We start from the raw sequence: 23258 nt of genomic DNA, 5'->3' as shown, positions 1-23258 counted from the left end.
AAGCAGACATTATAGTGGCATTTACTGACACATGAAAGGAACGGAGGGAAATGGGTCCTGTGCAGGCAGATGGGATTAATTTCTTTTGACATCCTGTTTGGCAGAGACATCATGGGTCAAATAGCTATTCCTGTGCTGTCCTGTACAATGTTCTGCTGAATTCTTGCTGAGTAACTTGGGTAATGATTCATCTTGGCCTATGTTAAATTGTTTCCCTTTTTGTAAAGTACTGGGGACGCAGTCAGGAGCAGTTGCTTGACTGTGTGTCCATACAGTGCTTGTAAGTCTGATATAATATGGATTAGTTCCAGAGCAAAGTTTCTGCACCAGTAATATACCATTGTCTGCTTTTGGCAGAGCACATCCTATTAGCCATTTAACACTTGCACCTCTTTCATCAAGCATGCTTCATGGTATTTCAAATGTCACAAGTGTTTAAATGGAACATTACCAGTCAAGGGTTATAATGTAACATAACAGCCTTAAGACTGCTGTAGTTTAATTTCACTGACAGTCTTGGTACCTGTTGGAGTATACTTTCATGCTTTCAGTTTAGATTGAATTTGCATTGGGGTAAAAGATGTTTGTTAGTCAGACCCTCATTTGTTTAAAAACTGGATGTAGTTTCTAAAGAAAAAATAGTAGCCGATGGATTTCCTAACACGCAGATCTTTGTCTATTTTGAGCTATGGGATTTATACAATGATAGCCTTCTAATATCTGGAATAATTTTGTCTACGTTAATTATCCAATACTTTCCTATTCATGAATCTTTTGTTGGGGATGGGAGTGGAGCGAATGTACACAAGTCCATTAATTTCATAAGGTTCCAATGTGCAATCCCTAAATCCCTCAGTTTTGCTCATTTCCATGATTGCTCAACAGTAATCAAGATTAGCCATTAATATCTCATCCTGGTAGTATATCCCAAAGTTGTGTTTCCAATGGTAATAAGGTTGAGAATTCAGATTCTAACTGTGCTGCTAGTTCTTGCACAGGTCATATGGATGTAATAAGTACTCTAAATGAATTCTTTGTGCTTTACTGAAATATGAGTAAACTTGCCTGTTGGAGGCTATTAGAAAACTTGGGAACTTCAGTATTAACAGTCCCCACTGGTTGGAGACAGATAATAGGGCTGGTAGTTTTAGGTGGCAGAGTGTCAGATAGAGCAGAATGGGTCATTAGGTATCAAATAAAGGCACAAAATGTGGGGAAAATCAGTAAGTCGGGCAACATTTTCAGAGACAGAAATAGAATTAAAAATTTAGATTGGTATATCATAAATTGGTTCGAAGTGTATTTTTGTTATGGGGTCAGGGTGCTCTGTCATACCTCACACAGGCCTCTTTTGCACTCCTCCCCATTATGGTAAGGCACTGGCTTTGCCTGTGGGCGGGGAGAGGTTGCTAGGCTTTCATGCTCTCAAAGTTTTAACATGTTCTGCATCTTTCTCCAATTCTCCATTAAATGTATGTTTCCATACCCTGATAAAGCAGTAAAACTGGAAATCTGAGGTAAAAGAAAATGCTGATAATACATAGTTGATCTGGTAGCACCTGTGAAAGTGAAGCAATGTTTTGAGTCTATAATATCTCATGAGAACGAACGAAACTTTATTGACGTAAAACTTAACTGAATTTTTCTCTGCATATACACTATTTGACCTGTGGAATATTTATTGCATTTTTTTTTAGTTTTATTCCAAATATCCACTGCATCTGTGCAGTAGTTATCCAAAATCGTTGCAAACCATGTATGTGTTTTACAATAAATCAAAAGATTGATGTATCCCTATTTTTTTTTTCCAGGGTATGTAGAACCTCAGCAGACGCTAAATGATGTAATTGCACAACTGGATGCTGTGGTCAGCTTTGCGCATGTAGCTAACGGAGCACCCGTGCCTTATGTGCGGCCCGTGATCCTTCCAAAGGGTCAAGGTCGGATCATCCTGAAGGCTTCCAGGCATCCTTGCATTGAGGTCCAGGACGATGTGGCCTTTATACCCAACGATGTTACATTTGAGAAAGATAAACAGATGTTTCATATAATAACAGGTAACTGATGATTTTGTTAGATAAAATACTTGAGTGAAATGAAGTTAACTGTAGGCAACATAATTGGAACATTGTTCCCGTTATTCCTGCTCTGGTCACTGCACATGGCTTTTACTGGGTTCTATTGTGTGACTCATGGACACCCCCTGCAAACTAATGAGCTTCCATAATATGAAGTTCAAAGATTTGACATCCATACATGCATTCATTCCTATAAACAGAAATAGTTTCTTCTTCGCTTTTAGTAATTGTTCTTTCTTATCAGTCTATGCGCTCTCGATCCCATTCTTACATTACTATGGTCACCATATCAAATGATTTTTGTATACTTACTAACTTATGGACAAAATCAACTTGTGGACACCCGTATAAACGGAACGCATTCATTACACAGACACTGCCCTTTCTGATCTTTATTCAGGAGTGATGGTTTATAAACTATGTTTATTGTATCTGAAGAATTGGCTGACCTAAATTACCATGTACGAAAACAGTCAATATAGTGTTGTATACACAGAGGTGATCCCTTGCCTTAAGTGGAATGTTTAACTCCTTGCAAATTTCTTGTAGCAGGAACTAAAGGAAATGCTGCAAATACTGGAAACTGAAATAGAAAATAGAGCAACTGAAAATGCTAGAAACACTGACAGGTCGGATGAAACCTGTGATAAGAGGAACAGTCAATGTTAAAGGCTAATGACATTTCATCAAAAGTAGTTTTGATGCTGTTAAATGTTTCCAGCATTTTCTATTTCAGGTTTCTGTTACTTGCAGTGTTTTGCTCTTGCAGCTGATGTGTCCATTGATCATATGATCTTCCTCTTTGTTTCATTTTTCTTCCCTCTTGTATATGAAGGAAACAGAATGTAATTTCACTATAGGACAGCAGCTAACTGTAAATGTGGGTGATTCAGCTTGTTACCTTTCATCTGTACGTATGAGTTAAAGCATCATTACTGTCAGGGCACTGATAGCAGTAGAGAACCAGGACTCTGGGGCAGAAGTTAAAAGTGACAAAGTACTCTGAGGCTTCTTCAACACACACTGTAGATATCCTAAACCTGTATTAACTGATCGATTATAAGTGTTTTGGGATCTCGAATTTGTAAACTACCTTTTTTGATTTGCTTCTGTTTGTATCTTTAGGTCCGAATATGGGCGGTAAGTCAACATATATCCGGCAAACTGGTGTCGTAGTTCTGATGGCCCAGATTGGTTGTTTTGTACCCTGTGATTCTGCAGAGATAAGTATCGTTGACTGCATCCTTGCTCGGGTCGGTGCTGGTGACAGTCAGCTCAAAGGTGTTTCGACGTTCATGGCAGAAATGTTGGAAACTGCAGCCATCCTGAGGTAAGGACGCTCCTCCCATAGCTATCTTGGTGCTCTATGTAAAAGTGAATGACTTTTTAAAAAAAAAGTTTAAATCTGTCAGCAACTACTCAATCTGTTTTAGCCTTTTAAGTTGTAAGTTCTGAAAATCTTTTCTATGGAAGAGCCAAAACAGAATAAAATGGAATTAATTACTTGGTGCAGCTGAGAGCCCCCTGTGCCTACAGGTAATCTAGAATCTCCCTAGTTGATGCTATACTTTTGGCTTTTCATTGATCCTTAAATCACTGTAATCAAATTCCCAGCATGTCTAGTTAAGACCTATGTATTTTGTTTCTTGGTTATAAAGCAATTGCTGATGGCTTAATTTATGCCAACCAGACCGGTGGGCCTAGAAATTTAATTGACGGGTTCTGAAAAAATAAGAGCAGGTAAAATTATACAGCTCTTTTAGTCTGCTTAACTGGTCAATAAAGTTTAACGTCTTCTACAGAGCACCATGTACCTGCCTTAGAATCACAGAACAGTACCTCACAGTACATGCCTTTCAGTCAACAATGTTATGCCATCATTTTAACCTATTGTAAGATCAATCTAACCCTTTCCTCCCACATAGCTCTCCATTTTTCTTTCATCCATGTGCTTATTTAAGAAGCTCCTCAATGTCCCTAATGTATCTGCTCTATCACCACCCCTGGCGGTGTGTTCCATGCATCTACCATACTCTGTATAAAAACAACTTACCTCTTACATTTTTCCCTTGCTTTCCTCCCATCACCTTAAAATTATGCCCCCTTGTATTAGCTATTTCTGCTCTAGCAATAGCCTAAAAGACTCTGCTGTCCGCTCAGTCTATGCTTCTTATCATCTTGTACACCTCTATCAATTTACTACGCTTCTTCCTTCACACCAAAGAGAAAAGCCCTAGCTCACCTGTCTTCATAGGATATGCTCCATAGGATATGCTCTCCACTCCAGGTAAATCTCCTCTGCAAAGCTTCTCTAAAGTTTCCGTATCCTTACTATAATAAGATGACCAGAATTGAGCACAGTATTCCATGTGTGGTTTTACCAGAGTTTTATGGGGTCGCAACATTACCTCAGGGCTCTTGAATGATAAAAGATCTAGATGGCAGTGCACCCAGTTGCAGCGACCATTCTGATCTCCAACTAATAATGTAATTGCTCATCCTTTACGTCTTATGATTGTAAGACTCTGCTGGATATTAAGAAAGTCAAGTACTAACACGAAAATGTCTGCAGATGCTGGAAATCCAAAGCAACACACACTGGAAAAACTGAGTAGGTCAGGCATCATCTATCAAAAAGAGTAAACAGTCAACATTTTAGGCCAAGACCTTTCTTCAGGACTGAGAAGGAAGGGGGAAGATGTCAGAATAAAAAGGTGGGGATAGGGGAAAGAGGCTAGCTGGAAGGTGATGGGTGAAGCCAGGTCAAGGGCAGGAGGAGAAAGAATCTGATAGGAGGAAAGATCGGACTATAGGAGAAAAGGAAAGAGGAGGTGACCCATGGGGAAGTAATAGGCTGGTGAGAAGAAGTGAAAGGTCAGAGTGGGGAATAGAGGGGGTGGGGGCAATTTGTTCACTGGAAGGAGAAATTGATATTCATGCTGTTAGGTTAGAGGCGACCCAGATGGAATATAAGGTGCTGCTACTCCCTCCCCCTGTAAGTAGCTTCATCTTGGTACAAGAGGAGGCCATGGATCGACACATCAGAATAGGAATGGGATTCGGAATTAAAATGTTTGGCCTCCAGGAAATCCTGCTTGTGGTGGATAGTGCAGAGGTGCTCCATGAAGTGGTTCCTCTAATTTACGATGGGTCTCATCAATGTAGAGGAGGCCACATTCGGAGCACCGTATTCAATAAACGACCCCAGCAGAGTTGCAGGTGAAACGTTGCCTCACCTGGAAGGTCCATTTGGGTCCCTGAATGGAGGTGAGGGAGAAGGTGGCTGAATGGAGATGAGGTGCTTTCCACTGGGATCGCTCCCTCCATGATTCCCTTGCATTGTTGTCATTCCCACTAGTCTCCCTCCAGGCACGTCCCTACAACCAGCCTAAGTGTACATCTGTCCATACAAAATGCAGAAAGTTACTTTTTTCCAAATTTAATTGAATGCCACTATACAGTACAGTGCAAAAGTTATAGGTATATAGTCAAAGTTGGCCAAAGTAAATTGGAAGGGGCTGCTGGCAGTGATGTCAGCAGAGCAGCAATGGCGTGCGTTTCTGGGAAAAATGAGGATGGTGCAAGACATATCTATTCCAAAAATGAAAAAAATACTCAAATGGTAAAATAGTACAATCATGGCTGACAAGGGAAGTCAAAGCTATTGTAAAAGCAAACGAAAGGGCATATAACAAAGCAAAAATTAGTGGGAAGATAGAGGATTGGGAAGTTTTTAAAAACCTACAGAGAGCAACTAAAAAATATCAGAAGGGAAAAGGTGAAATATGAAAGTAGGCTAGCAAATAATATCAAAGTGGATAGTGAAAGTTTTTTTCAAGTATGTTAAAAATAAAAGAAATGAGAGTGGATATAGGGCAGCAGGAGAAATAATAACAGGAAAAAGGAGAAGACAGGAGGGGGAGGGATGGAGCCAAGAGCTAGACAGGTGATATCATCTGTCCAGCTCTTGGCTCCATCCCTCCCCTTCCTGTCTTCTCCTATCATTTTGGATCTCCCCCTCCCCCTCCAACTTTCAAATCCCTTACTCACTCTTCCTTCAGTTAGTCCTGACGAAGGGTCTCGGCCTGAAACGTCGACTGCACCTCTTCCTGGAGATGCTGCCTGGCCTGCTGCGTTCACCAGCAACTTTTATGTGTGTTGCTTGAATTTCCAGCATCTGCAGAATTCCTGTTGTTTACAGGAAAAAGGAGATGGCTGATGACCTAAATGAGTATTTTGTGTCAGTCTTCACTGTGGAAGACACTAGCATTATACCTGATGTTGCCGTGTATGAAAGAAGAGAAGTAGGTGCAGTTACTGTTACCAGAGAGAAGGTGCTCGAAAAGCTGAAAGACCTAAAGCTATATGAGTCACCCAGACCAGATGAACTGCACCCTAGAGTTCTGAAAGAGGAAGTGTTACAGATTGTGGTGGCATTAGAAATGTTCTCTCAAAAATCATTGGACTCTGGCATGATGTCAGAGGATTGGAAAATTGCAGATGCCACTGCGCTCTTTAAGAAAGGAGGAAGGCAGCAGATAGGAAATTTTAGACCAATTAGCCTGACCTCAGTGGTTGGGAAGATGTTGGAGTCAATTGTTAAGGATGAGGTAATAGAGTACAAGATAGTACAAAGTCAGCATGGTTTCCTTCTGGGAAAATCCTGCCTGACGAACCTGTTGGAATTCTTTGAGGAGATTACCAGTAGGATAGATGAAGGGGATGCAGTGGCCTTTGACAAGGTGCCACACATGAGGCTGCTTCCCAAGTTAAGAGCCCATGGTATTACAGGGAAGTTACTAACATGGTTAGAGCATTGGCTGATTGGTAGGAGGTAGCGAGGGGGGAATAAAAGGATCTATTTCTGGTTGGCTGCCAGTGACTAGTGGTGTTCCGCAGGGGTCAGTGTTGGAACCACTTCTCTTTATGCTGTACATAAATGATTTAGCTGATGGAATGGATGGCTTTGTTGCCAAGTTTGCAGATGATTTGCAGATTGGTGGAGGGGCAGGTAGTGTTGAGGATGCAGAAGGACTTAGACAGATTAGGAGAATGGGCAAGAAAGTGGCAAAAGAAATACAATGTTGGAAAATACACGGTCATGCACTTCGGTAGTATAAGTAAATGTGCGGATTGTTTTCTAAACGAGGAGAAAATCCAGGAATCGGAGATGCAGAGGGACTTGGGAGTCCTTGTGCAGAACACCATGAAGGTTAACTTGCAGGTTGAGTCGGTGGTGAGGAAGGCAAATGCCATGTTAGCATTCATTTCAAGAGGCCCAGAATACAAGAGCAAGGATGTATTGCTGAGGCTTTTTAAGGCACTGGTGAGGCCTCACCTTGAATATTGTGAACAGTTTTGGGCACCTCATCTTAAGAAAGATGTGCTGGCATTGGAGAAGGTCCAGAGGAGGTTCACAAGGATGATTCCAGGAATGAAAGAGTTATTGTACAAGGAACGTTGATGGCTCTGGGTCTGTACTCGCTGGAATTCAGAAGGATTAGGAGGGATCTCATTGAAACCTTTCAGATGTTGAAAGGCCTAGACTGAATAGATGTGGAAAGGATGTTTCCCGCCCTCCTAAATTCCAAACTTGCCAAACAATCCTCATATGTTAGCCCTTCCATTCCTGAAATCATCCTCATAAACATCCTCTGGATTCTTTCCAATGATAAATACATCCTTTCTGAGATAAGGGGCCCAAAACTGTTGACAATACTCCAAGTGCAGCCTGACTAGTGTCTCATAAAGGCTCATCATTATCTCCAAATAAATGCCAATATTGCATTTGCCTTCTTTACCACAGACTCAACCTGTGAATTAACCGTTTGGGAGTTTTGTACGAGGACCTTTCCAAGTTTCTTTGCATTTCTGATGTTTGAATTTTCTGCCCATTTAGATAATAGACTACACTATTGTTCCTTTTACCAAGATGCATTATCATACATTTCCCAACACTATTCCATCTGCCACTTTTTTGTCCATTCTTCCAATTTGTTTAATTCCTGCTGCAGTCACATTACTTCCTCAGCACTACCTACTCCCCCCCCCCCCCCATCTACCTTTGTATTATTTGCGAACTTTGCCACAAGGCCATCAATTCCGTTATCTAAATCACTGACAAACAATGTGAAAAGTAGCGGTCCCAATATTGAGCCCTGAGGAACATCACTAGTCACTGGCAGCCAACCAGAAAAGGCCCCCTTAATTCCCACTCACTGCCTCCTGCCTGTCAGCTATTCCTTTATCCATGCCAATATATTTCCTATAATGCCATAGAATTTTTTCTTGTTAAGCAGTCTCACGTGAGGCACCTTATCAAATGCCATATGACATCCACTGCCTCTCCTTTGTCCACCCTGCTTGTTACTCCTTGAAGAATTCTAACAGATTTGTCAGGCAAGATTTCCCTTTATTGAAACCATGCTGATTTTGAGTCTCTGAAACCTCACCCTTAATAATGGACCCCAACTCTTTCCTAACCACTGAGGTTAGGCTAACTGGCCTACAATTTCATCTCTTTTGCCTTCCTCAATTCTTAAAGAGTGGAGTGACATTTACAATCTTCCAGTCCTCCAGGACCATGCCAGAATCAAATGATTCTTGAAAGATCATGACCAATGCATCTGTTACCTCTTCAGCAACTTCTTTCAGGACTCTGGGATGTCCATCTGGTCCAGGTGACAGCCACCTAAGGACCTTTCAGTTTGCCGAGCACTTCTTCCTTTGTAATAACAATAACACTTACTCATGTTTCCTGACACTCATAAACCTCTGGTACATTGCTAGTGTCTTCCACAGTGAAGACTGATGCAAACTACCCATTAAGTTCTTCTGCCATTTCTTTGTTCCCCCATTACTACCTCACCAGCATCAATTTCCTGTGGTCCAATATCAGCTGTCAGTTCCCTTTACTCTTTATATAACTGAAAACACTTCAGTATCCTGTGAACATTTTGAAATTGAAGACGTTCATGTTAGTGATCCGTGTCTTTTGAAAGAGACAAAATCTTCTAAATGTTAAAAACAATAAAGCCCACTTCTTGTTTTCTTATATGAAATGCAGCTCTGTAACTTAAAACAAAACATAGGTAAAAAGCAGCATGTTAGTGTGTTGAAATGGTAACGAAAAAGGGAATATTTGTCATTTACTCCAATTCTCCAATTTAAAGGGCTTTAACTAGTGGTGAAACAGGTGGTGGAGCTATGGTTCTGATCTTGAATACAAATAAATTAAAATTAGATCATGTAATCACATTTTGAATATATTGTAGTGTGTTACAGAGATTGCAGTGTGAATTATGGACCATGTAGAGAGATAAATTCAGCCTGGCGTAAGAGTGAGTTAGGAGGCCAACTATTAGAAAAGGAAAGGACAAATTTGTATAGTCCAGTAGAATGCAGCTGTTTAATGTTGGAGGAAAATTACTAACTGCATATAGATTTCTGCTAACCCCTGTGATCTTAGTTTTCACCTATTCTTTCTTTCCCAGATCAGCAACAGAACACTCTCTGATCATTATTGATGAATTGGGAAGGGGAACCTCCACTTATGATGGCTTTGGCTTGGCCTGGGCCATATCAGAATACATCTCCACCAAGATATGTGCATTTTGTATGTTTGCCACTCATTTTCATGAGTTGACTGCCTTGGCTGATCAAGTAGCAACAGTGAACAATTTGCATGTGACTGCCCTCACCACTGATGAAACACTAACCATGTTGTACCGTGTCAAGAAAGGTAAGTATAGACATGAGTAGCAACAGTTTAATTTGAAATATTATGTGCATAAAAATAATTAATAATACAAGTTGAATACCCCTTATCTGAATTCCAAAATCTGAAAACCTCCAAAATGTGAAATATTTTTGAGTGCTGGCATAATGTCACAAATGGAAAATTCCACAAGGCACTGTGAAGGTTCCCAGATAATGTGCAAGCTTTGGATACACTACATACAGTTCTGAGAAGTGACCTCAAATATATAATGAACAGAAGTTGATGAAAAATAGATAAACACTGCATAAAGCAAAACATTAAGATCTTGATCGTGTATTGAAAGAGTGGATTTGTCAATGTCAGAGTGAACATATGCATTGTAACATTATGTTGATCATGAAACAAGCAAAGATCCATCATGGTGAACTTAAAATTGAAGGAAATTGTAAATATTCAGCAGGCGGGTTGGAGGAATTTAAGAAATGGCATGGCATTCATTTTTTAAAGGTTTTAACAAATTTTAAACATAAAGCATCTGCTGATCACGAAGCTGCAGAGAAATTCATTGAGTTTGCGAAGGTTGTTGCTGATAAAAATCTGACAGAGTTGGAAATGATGGCAATCCTAAGTTATCTCGATATAGTCTACAGGTGTGCGCATATACGTCCGTAGTCTCGATCGGAGAACGTGACGTAGCGGACGTAACCAACCTCGTGTATTGTGCATCTCTTGAGTGTAGTAGCATTATCTCTCTTTAATTTTCTTTCAAAAATATTGCCATAAGGTGCATCATGGCTTCCAAATGCAGCTAAACCACTCCTAGTGATAGCAGCAGCAAGAGGCAAAGGAAAAGTATTGATTTGGAAGTGAAAGAAAAGGTTATTAAACAATATGAAGGTGGAAAACCAGTGAATACTATTGCTCGGGATTTAAGCACATCGCGCTCAACAATCATGACAATCCTGAAAAACAAAGAAAAAATTCTCAAAGCTGATAAAGGATCGGCTTCACTGAAAACTACAAGGCTCACAAAAATGCAAGAGGGGCCTATATCGGATATGGAGAAATTGCTAATGACATGGATTGAGGACCAAACACAAAAGAGAATCCCTCTCAGTACGTTGACTATCACTGCTAAGGCATGGAACTTGTTCGAAATGCTTAAAGAAAAAGCAGGACCAGACTACGATATTGATAAATTGTGTGTGATATAGGCTAAGAAAGTGTTTACATAAAAGTTTAAAAAGTGGAAAAAAAAAGTTTAAAACAAAATAAAAAACTATAGCGTATGTATTACAGTATACAGTTTTGGTGTAAGTTCTCGGCTATTTAGTCAATACAGGTACACTAGAGTACTCCATATAGGTTTGCTAAGTATATAATATGGTGTTCGCACAACGTCCAAGTCACATAACATCCGATTTCACAGAACGTATCGTGGACGTTAAGCGACGCATACACCCTATCCTCGTATGCGAGTGATACGTTCCTCGAAGTTGACACATAATGTGAATAATTATTTAAATGGAGAAAATAGGAATGCGTTCCAGAGGGCTTCCTAAATATGTTTTATCTGTATCTTATTCACATTTTCATACCAATACGACACAAAAACAGTACTACAAGACAACATATGTATTATATTTAATCAATTTAAGGTAATATTCAATGTACTAAATCATAGGAAGTTAACATCCTCTGGTGTACGGTACTCACCAACAGTGGCAGGTGTGTTCGCTCCAGGAGATGAATGGTTGTGGTGTCGGGCAGCTTTACACAGATAAGGTGGATGGTTGTGGTCGTCAGGATCATATCAAGCACAGCAAGGGGTGAAAGAAGACTCACAGAACTCTTAGAGCTGCCGGCAGCAGAAGATTACAGCAAAATGGTGAGGGTTTGCTTGGCAGCGTTTTGTTTTTCAGCATAAATTTGCTTGTAGGGAAGAAGGGTTGACGGCAAGGAACGACTGAAATGCTGACTCCATTCTAAACTTGGGTCCATGTCCATCCATCGCCATTTGTGCCAAGTGTTCTGATTTCCACCATTCTCTCACTGTTGGTAAACTCCCGGGATTTTCAAAATCATCTGTTGCTTGCAGCATCTGAGAGATAGATCGCTGTAAAAAAAGATGCACACCTTGAATGTGGATCACACTGGTCGAGTGGTTGAATCAGCGATCTTGTGTTAGGCAGCAGGAAACGAACTGTTATGTTAGGATGAATGCTGTCTAAATGTTTAGGATGGGCTGGCACATTGTCGAGCAATAAAAGAACTTTAAAGGCAATATTCTGTTCCCGGCAGTAGCGTCCCAGAGCTGTGTTACCTTCAGCTGATGCCGCGCTGTTTATAATTTCCAACTTTTTTTCAAGTGTTAAAGCCGTTCTCTGTCGCTTGGCTGACGGCCCAAGACATGACATCGGACGCTTAAGAGGCATAGTTAAATATTTCAAGCACAAAATCACTGCACCATAGGTAAAACCAACAGAAGTTTAAGATCGTGCATCCACACCTTGCCAAAACCAATGCGAGAGTGGCGGGAGTGAAATTGTGAGGCGCGCGCACCTGACTTGTATTGGCGGGAAAGTGGTGCTTCTCATCCCAACAGAGAGACTGTGAAGCGTGCACACATGACTTGTATTGGCGGGAAGGCAGTGCTCCTCGCATAACTGTGAATTTTGGACGCATATAACGAGACGTTGGTAGAAATAGGTTCCTCGCATAACTGAATCCGCATAGTCTGAAGACGCATATAACGAGGATAGGGTGTACCTGTATATTCAAAAATGTGAAAGAATTCCTGCCCCAAGCATTTCAGATGAGGAGTACTCAACCTGTAATGGTACACATTCTGCAGTTTACTTGTTGACTGTATGCGAGTAGAGCAGATGCTTTTCATATATTTTTCAGGATGTGGTGTCTCTGGCAAGGCTAGCAGTTTTTTTTAAATCCCCTTATCCCCTCGGTAATGTAATGACGAGTTGTCTCTTTGAAATGCTTTCGCCTTTTTGTTGCTTTTGGGGAGGGAGTGCCAGGATTTTCACAGTGAAAGAATGATTTGAAGTGGTCGGCCTCTGTAGTTGAGAATGTACCCTAATGCCTGCTGTCCTCTTTGTTGGTGGAGGCCATTGATCTGGGAGGTGCTTTCAGCATAACAAGACACTGCTTTAGCTGATAGGAACAGTCAAGAATTAGAATATAATAAAGCAGAGAAAGAAAATAGGAGTTTTAAAGTTACACATTGACTATCTGTGAAAAATGTCACCATTTTCAGGAAAACAATAAGTGCCGGTGGATTTGAAGTCTTGCAAATTTGTGTGGGCACTTCATTTCAAGCTTCTAATTAACATGTGGGGAGGGAGCATTTGTAACTGGAAATAAAATGTTGAGTTCACAATGTCTTTAAAGCTATATTACTTTAGAATCAGAATCAGGTTTAATATCACTGACATCTGACTGTATATACATATATATCATTGTACATTATATATAAAATATATACTGCAAAAAAATACTGAGGTAATGTACATGGATTCATTGTCCATTCAGAAATCAGATGGCGGTGGGAGGAAGCTGTTCCTAAAACGCTGAGTGCGTATCTTTAGATCCCTGTACCACCACCTTGATGGTAGCAATGAGAAGAGGGCATGTTCTGAGTGATGGGGATCCTTAATGACAAGTGCCTTCTTTTTGGGGCTTTGCCGTTTGAAATTGTCCTTGATGTTGGAAAGGCTATTGCCCATGATGGAGTTCACTGACTTTGCCTTTTCTAATCCTGTGCAGTGGACACTTGATACCAGATGCAAGGTGATGCAACCAGTCAGAATGCTCTCCCTGGTATACCTGTAGAAATTTGTGAGGGTCTTGGTGACATGCCAAGCCTCCTCAAACTCCTAATGAAATATAGCCACTGTCATGCCTACTTTGGAATTGCATCAATATTAGGCCCAGGATAGATCTTCAGAGATGTTGACACCCAGGATGCTTGTTAATACAATTGTACTATAAGAATTTGCTGCTACCTTTCTTCCTACTCTTTTTCAAAGTTGCTTCAGTTTGCTTAGTTTTGCTTCTTTCTTCCACTTTTTCAATAGTTTTCTATCCTCTTGCTCATGTATTCAAAGACCTACATTGGTGCTAGAAAGTTTGTGAACCCTGTAAAATTTTCTCTACTTCTGCATAAATATGACTTAAAATGTGATCAGATCTTTATGCAAGTCCTAAAACTAGATAGAGAACCCAATAAATAAGTAACACAAAAAAAATTATTCATTATAATTTGTTCATTTATTTATTGAGAAAATCTGATCTTACGTGAAGATTTGATCACATTTTGGGTTTTATTTATGCAGAAATAGAGAAAATTCTATAGGGTTCACAAACTTTCTAGCACCACTGTAGCTGTCCTGTAGTTTGTTTTTGTGACCATTTATCTTGTGCATCAACCATGGATGAACTTGGCTAATGTAGCTGATTTTTCTTTTTCTTTTTCTTTTTCTACCATATATTCCCAGGTTATGGCAGTACAACTTCTGATTGTGCTTTTAATGTCTTAACTTTTGTTGATACTACCTGAATGTGTAATCTAGTCAATGATACAGCGTATTATGTAGTTGATGCACTTGCATCTGACCTTGCTACAACCTGCTTTTATGTACTCTTGCATTATTTTAACTTGAAATTGTGCTCACTGTTAACCTTTTCCCACCATTTCTGTGAATCTATGTAGAATACAAACGTAGAACATAGAAATCTACAGCACATTACAGGCCCTTCGGCCCACAATGTTGTGCCAAAGACGTAACCTACTCGAGACTCTAAAATATTATTAAGTATTCTCTCATTTGCTTTCTTGAAAGTTCAGGAACCTTTTCCAATGATTACTTACTGCCCATTACACCACTGGTATTTAGGGCAGCAATAAAAGTCCTCCAGCTCTGTCTGTCCTTGGTTATCCTGGTGTAGAAGGATTCTTCATTGCTTTTTCCATGACGATTTTGTTTGACCAGTCAGTGTTTTTAGCTCCGAGCTGACCTCTGAAAATGGAGGAGTGGTGGAACACTCTTAGTCTGGCCTTTACCCTTTGACCTGTCTGACATGGGTGACCCAACCAACAGCCAAAGCGTAAAGCCCTGGCTTCAGCCAACATGGCTCTCTGGGTCATTGTAGGCATGCAAGCCTCCAAACCACAAAAAAGTTGAGATCCTCCAGGAGATTTTCCAGTGACTCCTTTCCTTTTCATGTTGCCTTTGTCAGTAATATTTTGGACTTTGGACTGAATTTTTGCTGCCGTGGCCAGTACTGATTACAATATGTGGTATAGCTAGATGAGCATCATATGATTTAAGATCTGGGCTCCTATTATTTGTAGCTAACTTGTACTGTAATATCAGCATTCCTTTTGCTCTGCAATGATTGAACCTGCATTTTAATCTTGTTTATCTTGTATTATTATCAGCAAAGACACATGAATTGTGACAGGCAGGCATGTAGATAGTGAATTGTGATAGGTATTTATAAAATATGCAACTGCTTTCTAGAATTTCTTTTATTGCCTACCTGGAATTCAAAGCAACATGCAGAGTAGCTCACACACAATTGTGTTCTTAAGGGGTTTACTTTGACCAAAATATAAAGAAGCTTTATTACTAGATGTCACCATTCAGAAGTGACACAGTAAAAATGAAAAAGTGGATCCTGTACCATCTTAATGGGTCTTTGTTTCCCAGTTTTAGCTTCAGTTGCCTGTACCATTAGTGAACAAGAAAGAACCAATGACCCTCTTATTGCAGTTATGTATCACTGAGAAGCCAGAAGGAAACTTGTATATTTGTATTGCATAAAAACTTCATTTCAGATGTGGCTAACCATAAACCTTTTGTGGTGTACAGCGAAGACAAGAGCAAGCAACTTGCATGGTGTACCACTATCAACAGAGGGTCTTATTACTTATTAGTTGGCTTTACATTATGGCAGGATTTGGGAAACTCCACACCTCAATACTCTCCCTTGGATCTGAGGCAACAAGATAGAAGATTTAGTCTACAGATTATTGTTTTTAAACATTTGATCACCTTTCATAATTTTATTTAAGTATTAATTATGCCAGTAAAATATGCATACGAGGTTGCTAGGTTTGAAAGATTTACATGTGCCAGGTGATTTTCCATTGAGCAAAAAAACCAAAATGAAGCATTTGGTTATCTGAGAATCATTTGCCTCATGGATAGAAAATTACCCAAATTTCTGTTTGCTGCCTCAGTAGCTAGCATCCCAATAATGGATTATGTTTGCAATCTTATTTCAGCCTGTATCTCCATTTTTTTTGGTCTCAATTAAGCATCAACAGTATTTATACCATTCTCTATTAAATTGATTTTATGTGTGTGTATGTATGTGTGTGTGTATATATGTATAAATATTCATTCACTGCAAGAGAATGTTTATGAGAAAGAATTGCTGCTTATGTACATCAGTGATCTGTTGCTAGGTCTCTGCAAAAATATCGTAAAATCAGGTTCCCAACCTGGGGTCCATAGCATAAAAAAAGGTTGGGAACTCTTGCTCAGAATGATGTACCAAAGAATCATTATCCTTCTAGTTTTGGGTGTGTTTTCAGTGGTGGATTGTCTTAAGGAAGAGGTCTCTATCTGTATAGCATTTTCTTATAACTTTCACCCAGGATTAAACTCAATAATAACAGCAATGAACGTGATATCTCTTACTACAATTGAGTGTTTCTCAAATAAAAGCAATTCAGTAATCAGATGTAGTTAATACTGCTTCACATGGAAAATACGGTTCACATGCACTCTTATAACTTCTCTCAAGCAGATAACTTGTCACATATGCAAATATGCACTGGGCCTCTTGTGCTTCAGACAACACTCTCGATGTGATCAAAGTCATATTTACTGTTTATCTACCAATTTTGATTTGGTAGTTTTGTAAAGTATTCTGGGATTCCTCAGGTTTTAATATTGTCGATCCTAACACTTTCAAAAGTTGCAATATTACTTTGTGGGTAATAAGGAGAGTATACTTGAACTCCCACAATTGATATTACTTCCCACCACAGTGCCTTTAGCACACAACAATCAGATGGAATTTAGGCTTTTAAAATTTTTTATAATTTTGTTTGCTCTTAGGTGTTTGTGATCAGAGTTTTGGGATCCATGTGGCTGAGCTTGCTCAGTTTCCCAGACATGTTATTCAAAATGCCAAGGACAAAGCCCTGGAGCTTGAGGAGTTCCAGAATATAGGGAAGACTGAAGATTCTGAGGAAGGACCATTGGCCAAGAAATCTCGTCAAGAAAAACAGGTTTGTGACTGTGTCCAACTAGTTTTGATCTAACAGAACAGGCTGTCTCAGAAATTTACATTAAACCTGACCTGAAGAGAACCTCTGTTGTAGTTAGTACTGTATTGTAATTTCATTCAGTGTGCTAATTAGCCTGGATTATTTTCTTTTCATCATTCTCTAGAGTACTAATTTAACTAAGCTTCAAAATCAGTGGAGAGAGATTTATATTATTATTTGCTTAATTTGCAGCAAATATTTCCTCTTGATCATAAATTATTTTGAATAAGGTGTACTCATCTTGCATCACCGAACCAGAAGCGAATAATTTTTGTTTATGGACTTATCCTTCTTTTGCCTCTAGGATTTTAAAATGGACAACCATTTCACACTGTAGGGCATCAGAATATTTTTGATGTTATTTAATAGGATCATTAGAGTGCGAGATGTCTATAGGCAGAGAGCAAAAACTGTCCAACTCATAAGCAAACTGACAACAAATAAAATACTTTCAATTAGAAATTGAAAAGTAGGAGAAATGTTTTGTATGCCAGTTTATAACAACTTTATCTTCAAATGTGAAAGTCAACACAAGATGCTTTAAACCATAAGACCAAAAGATAGGGAAGCAGAAGTAGGCCATTCGGCCCATTGAGTCTGCTCCGCCATTCAATCATGGGCTGATCCAATTCTTTCAGTCATCCCTACTCAAGTCAGGTCACTTTTTATTGCCATTTCGACCATAACTGCTGGTACAGTCACAGTAAAAACGAGACAACGTTTTTCAGGACCATGGTGCTACATGAAACAATACAAAAACTACACTGAACTACGTAAAACAACACAAAAGCTACGCTAGACTACAGACCTACCCAGGACAGCATAAAGTACACAAAACAGTGCAGGTATTACAATAAATAATAAACAAGGCAATAGGCACAGTAGAGGGCAGTAGGTTGGTATCAGTCCAGGCTCTGGGTATTGAGGAGTCTGATGGCTTGGGGGAAGAAACTGTTACATAGTCTGGTCGTGAGAGCCTGAATGCTTCGGTGCCTTTTGCCAGATGGCAGGAGGGAGAAGAGTTTGTATGAGGGGTGTGTGGGGTCCTTCATAATGCTGTTTGCTTTACGGGTGCAGCGTGTGGTTTAAAAGTCTGTAATGGCGGGAAGAGAGACCCCAATGATCTTCTCAGCTGACCTCACTATCCGCTGCAGGGTCTTGCTATCCGAGATGGCACAATTTCCAAACCAGGCAGTGATGCAGCTGCTCAGGATGCTCTCAATACAACCCCTGTAGAATGTGGTGAGGATGGAGGGTGGGAGATGGACTTTTCTCAGCCTTCGCAGAAAGTAGAGACGCTGCTGGGCTTTCTTTGCTATGGAGCTAGTGTTGAGGGACCAGGTGAGATTCTCCGCCAGGTGAACACCAAGAAATTTGGTGCTGTTAACGATCTCTACGGAGGAGTCATCGATGTTCAGTGGAGAGTGGTCGTTCCGTATCCTCCTGATGTTAACAACCATCTCTTTTGTTCGTGTTCACAGACAGGTTGTTGGCTCTGCACCAGTCCATTAGCCGCTGCACCTCCTCTCTGTATGCTGACTCATCGTTCTTGCTGATGAGACCCACCACAGTCATGTCATCGGCGAACTTGATGTGGTTCGAGCTGTGTGTCGCAGCACTGTCGTTGGTCAGCAGAGTGAACAGAAGTGGACTGAGCACACAGCCCTGGGGGGGGGGCCCGTGCTCAGTGTGATGGTATTGGAGATGCTGCTTCCAATCCGGACTGACTGAGGTCTCCTAGTCAGGAAGTCTAGGATCCAGTTGCAGGGGGAGGTGTTCAAGCCCAGTAGGCTCAGCTTTCCAATCAGTTTCTGAGGAATGATTGTGTTGAATGCTGAACTGAAGTCTATGAACAACATTTGAACGTACATGCCTTTCTTGTCCAGGTGGGTTAGGGCCAGGTGGAGGGTGATGGCAATGGCGTCATCTGTTGAACGGTTGGGACGGTACGTGAACTGCAGGGTGGTCCAGTGAGGGAGACAGCAGGGTCTTGATGTGCCTCTTGATGAGCCTCTCAAAACATTTTGTGATAATGGATGTGTGTGCAACAGGACGGTAGTCATTGAGGCAGGACACTGAAGACTTCTTCGGCATGGGGACGATGGTGGCAGCCTTGAAGCACGTAGGAACGACAGCGCTGCTCAGGGAGATGTTAAGGTGTCATTGAGAATCTGTGCTAGCTGGTCTGCACATCCTCTAAGCACTCTGCCAGGAATATTGTCTGGTCCAGTAGCCTTCCGTGGGTTGACCCTGCACAGGGTTCTCCTCACATCGGCAACAGTGAGACACAGCACCTGGTCATTTGAAGGAAGTGTGGTCTTCCTCGCCGCCACGTCATCTTCTGCCTCAAAACAAGCGTAAAAGTTGTTCAACACATCTGAGAGGGAGGCATCACTAGCACAGGCAGGTGGTGTTGTCTTGTAGTCGGTGGTGATGTGAATGCCCTTCCACATGCACCGCGTGTCGCTGCTGTCCCAGAAATGGCTGTGGATTCGCTGGGCGTGTGTACGCTTTGCCTCTCTGGTGGCTGGGACAGTTTGGCTCTCGCTGTTGTTAGGGCTGCCTTGTTGCCTGCTCTGAAGGTAGAGTCACGGGTCCTCAGCAGCGCACACACCTCCGCGATCATCCATGGCTTCTGGTTGGTGATGATCTTGGCCACAGTGATGTCATCGATGCACTTGCTGATGTAGCTAGTCACTGTTGCCATGTACTTCTCTAAGTTGGTGGAGTTGCCATCGGTTGCAGCCTCCCTGAACATGTGCCAGTCAGTGTGCTCAAAGCAGTCTTGAAGAGCAGAGATGGTTCCTGCTGGCCAGGTTTTCACCTGCTTCTGAACTGGTCTGGAGCGCCTGACAAGCGGTCTGTATGCTGGGATTAGTATAACAGAGATGTGGTCTGAGTAACCGAGGTGAGGGTGGGGCTCCGCCCAGTACGCGCCAGAAATGTTTGTGTAAACAAGGTCCAATGCGTTCTCCCCTCTCGTTGCATTGCCCACATTCTGGGGAGCACTGACTTAAGCCTTCACCCCATACCCTTTGATGCCCTGGCTAATCGAGAACCTACCTATCTCTGCCTTAAATACACGCAATGACTTGGCCTCCATAGTTGCTTGTGCCAACAAATTCCACAGACTTGCCACCCTCTGACTAAAGTAATTGCTCTGCATCTCAGTTCTAAATGGACGTCCTTCAGTCCTGAAGTCATGCCCTCTTGTCCTAGACTTCCCTACCATTGGAATTAACTTTGCCATATCTAATCTGTTCAGGCCTTTTAACATTTGGAATGTTTCTATGAGATCCCCCCCCAACCCCCAACAATTCTCCTGAACTCCAGGGAATACAGCCCAAGAGCTGCCAGACGTTTCTTATGCAGTAACCCTTTCATTTCTGGAATCTTCTCTGAACCCCCTCCAATGTCAGTATATCCCTTCTAAAATAAGGAGCCCAAAACTGCACACAGTCCTCCAAGTGTGGTCTCACGAGTGCCTTAGAGAGCCTCAACATCACATCCCTGCTCTTATATTCTATACCTCTCGAAATGAATGCCAACATTGCGTTCGTTGTCTTCACAACTGACTCAGCCTGGAGGTTAACCTTCAGGGTATCCTGTACGAGGACTCCCAAGTCCCTTTGCATCTCTGCATTTTGAATTCTCTCCCCACCTAAATAATAGTCTGCCTGTTTATTTCTTCCACCAAAGTGCATGACCATACACTTTCCAACATTGTATTTCATTTGCCACTGCTTTGCCCCTTCCTCTGAGCTATCTAAGTCTCTCTGCAGGCTCTGTTTCCTCAACACTACCCACTCCTCCACCTATCTTTGTATCATTAGCAAATTTAGCCACAAATCCATTAACCCCTTTAGTCCAAATTATTGACATGCGTCGTAAAAAGCAGCGGTCCCACCACCGACCCCTGTGGAACTCAACTAGTAACCGGTAGCCAGCCAGAATAGGATCCTTTTATTCCCACTCCCTGTGTTCTGCTGACAAGCCAATGCTCCACCCATGCTAGTAACTCCCCTGTAATTCCACGGGCTCTTATCTTGCTAAGCAGCCTCGTGCGGCACCTTGTCAAAGGCCTTCTGAAAATCCAAGGACACCATGTCTACTGCATCTCCTTTGTCTACCCTGCTTGTAATTTCCTCAAATAATTGCAGTAGGTTTGTCAGACAGGATTTTCCTTTCAGGAAACTATGCTGGCTTTAGCCTATCTTGTCATGTGCCTCCAGGTACTCCTTAATATCATCCCTAACAATAGATTCTAACAACTTTCCAACCATTGATGTCAGGCTAACAGGTCTGTAGCTTCCTTTCTGCTGCCTCCCACCCTTTTTAAATAGCGGAGTAACATTTGCAATTTTCCAGTCACTTGGTACAATGCCAGGATCTATAGATTCTTGAAAGAGCATCATTAATGCCTCCGTAATCTCTCCAGCTACTTCCTTGAGAACCCAAGGATGCATTCCATCAGGTCCAGGAGATTTATCCACCCTCAGACCATTAAGCTTCCTGAGCACCTTCTCAGTCATAATTTTCACTGCACAAACATCACTTCCCTGACACTGTAAAATGTCTGGTATACTGCAGACGTCTTCCACTGTGAAGACTGATGAAAAATACGTGTTCAGTTCCTCTGCCATCTCTGCATCTCTCATTACAATATGTCCAGCGTCATTTTGTATTGATCCTATATCTACCCTCAACTCTCTTTTACCCTTTACATATAGTTAAGAAAAGCTTTTAGTATCTTCTTTGATATTAGTCGCCAGCTTCTTCTCATAATTCATCTTTTCCTTCCTAATGGCCTTCTTAGTTTCCTTCTGCAAGTTTTTAAAAGCTTCCCACTAGTTCTAGCTTCCTTGTATGCCCTCTCTTTTGCTTTTACTTTGGCTCTGACTTGTCAGCCACAGTAGTGTCCTTCTTCCCTTTGAAAATTTCTTATTTGGAATATATCTGTCTTCCCTTATTTTTCGCAGAAACTCCAGCCATTGCTGCACCGCTGCACTTCCTGCAAATGTCCCTTTCTACTCAACCTTGGCCAGTTCCCCCCTCATGCCATTGTAATTTCCTTTATTCCACTGAAATACTGACACATTGGATTTTATATTTTCCCTCTCAAGGAGGAGAAGATGGCAGCGCAACGGCAGTGCGCGCGGCCTCTCCGGTGATGAATATCTGTTATCTGTCAAGTAGGGGACCGTGCACGATTCTGTTTTGATGGAGACGGATGTCAGAGTATGGAGGAACATCTGGAAAACTTCTGAAATGCCCGCTTCACTGCCGCTGCTACTGTGTGGTAACCGGAATCTCCGGAACAGAAGGCCCCAAATCCTCAGCTTTGCTTGTTTCAGTGGCCAGGGTTAGGTCGAAGGCGCTTGGCAGAGGATGGCGCTCAAGAGGCTGTAGCGGAGGGGCTGGTCGGAGCTCGAAGTTTTCGGACGGATGGACTCAGTATTGGCTGTGGTCGGCTGCTTCCAAGGCATCAGCAAGTTGACGGTGCCTGGAGGTTTATGGCAGGGAGTTTCTCCCTTTTGCCGCCTGCTATCGGGGACGAGGGAGTCAGTCGACTCAGGAACTCTGAGACTTGTTTTTACCGTGCCCATGGTTTGTTCTTCATCAAATTATGGTATTGCTTTGCACTGCTGTAACTATATGTTATAATTATGTAGTTCTGTCAGTGTTGGTCTTTGGTTTGTCCTGTTTTCTGTGATATCACTCCGGAGAAACATTGTATCATTTCTTAATGCATGTATGCATTTCTAAATGACAATAAAAGAGGACTGAGTGTTCTCATAATCTAAAAAAAATTTGAATGTGAACTCAATCATATTGTGATCACTGTTCCCTAAGTCAGTGGTCCCCAACCACCGGGCTGTAAAGCATGTGAGGAAACGATATGATTTGGCGATATGAAACGATATGAGTCAGCTGCACCTTTCCTCATTCCCTGTCACGCCCACTGTTGAACTTGAACGCACATGAGGTCATCAGTCCGTCATTAACCTACAACTACTCTGAGTAAAAAACAAATGTTGCTTGAGAGTTTCTTTGGAAGAGGTGGTAGGGGACATAAAAGGCTTAACGATGATGAAAATGCAGA

The 23258-nt window shown here is 41.5% G+C and overlaps 2 protein-coding genes across 4 annotated transcripts in view; one reads left to right on the top strand and one right to left on the bottom strand.

Moving 5' to 3' along the window:
- Positions 1 to 23258, bottom strand: part of LOC140201215 (potassium channel subfamily K member 12-like) — a 146131-nt gene that overhangs the window by 1314 nt on the left and 121559 nt on the right. The window contains exon 5 of the mRNA XM_072264956.1: positions 11515 to 11914. The gene's annotated coding sequence lies outside the window, so the exon portion shown is untranslated. The remainder of the gene's footprint in view (positions 1 to 11514; positions 11915 to 23258) is intronic.
- Positions 1 to 23258, top strand: part of msh2 (mutS homolog 2 (E. coli)) — a 74172-nt gene that overhangs the window by 45294 nt on the left and 5620 nt on the right. For 2 of the 3 annotated variants that reach the window (XM_072264952.1, XM_072264954.1), the window contains 4 exons: positions 1812 to 2057; positions 3204 to 3408; positions 9572 to 9819; positions 16944 to 17116. In XM_072264952.1, coding sequence (XP_072121053.1) covers positions 1812 to 2057; positions 3204 to 3408; positions 9572 to 9819; positions 16944 to 17116 — 872 coding nt within the window. Of the gene's footprint in view, positions 1 to 1811; positions 2058 to 3203; positions 3409 to 9571; positions 9820 to 16943; positions 17117 to 22278; positions 22854 to 23258 lie in introns of those variants that run through there. The other variant, XM_072264953.1, reaches the window with a different exon arrangement.

This window comes from Mobula birostris, chromosome 8 (assembly GCF_030028105.1).
Source record: "Mobula birostris isolate sMobBir1 chromosome 8, sMobBir1.hap1, whole genome shotgun sequence".
Classification (NCBI taxonomy): Eukaryota; Metazoa; Chordata; class Chondrichthyes; order Myliobatiformes; family Myliobatidae; genus Mobula; species Mobula birostris.
This window is presented reverse-complemented; position numbering and strand designations above follow the sequence as displayed.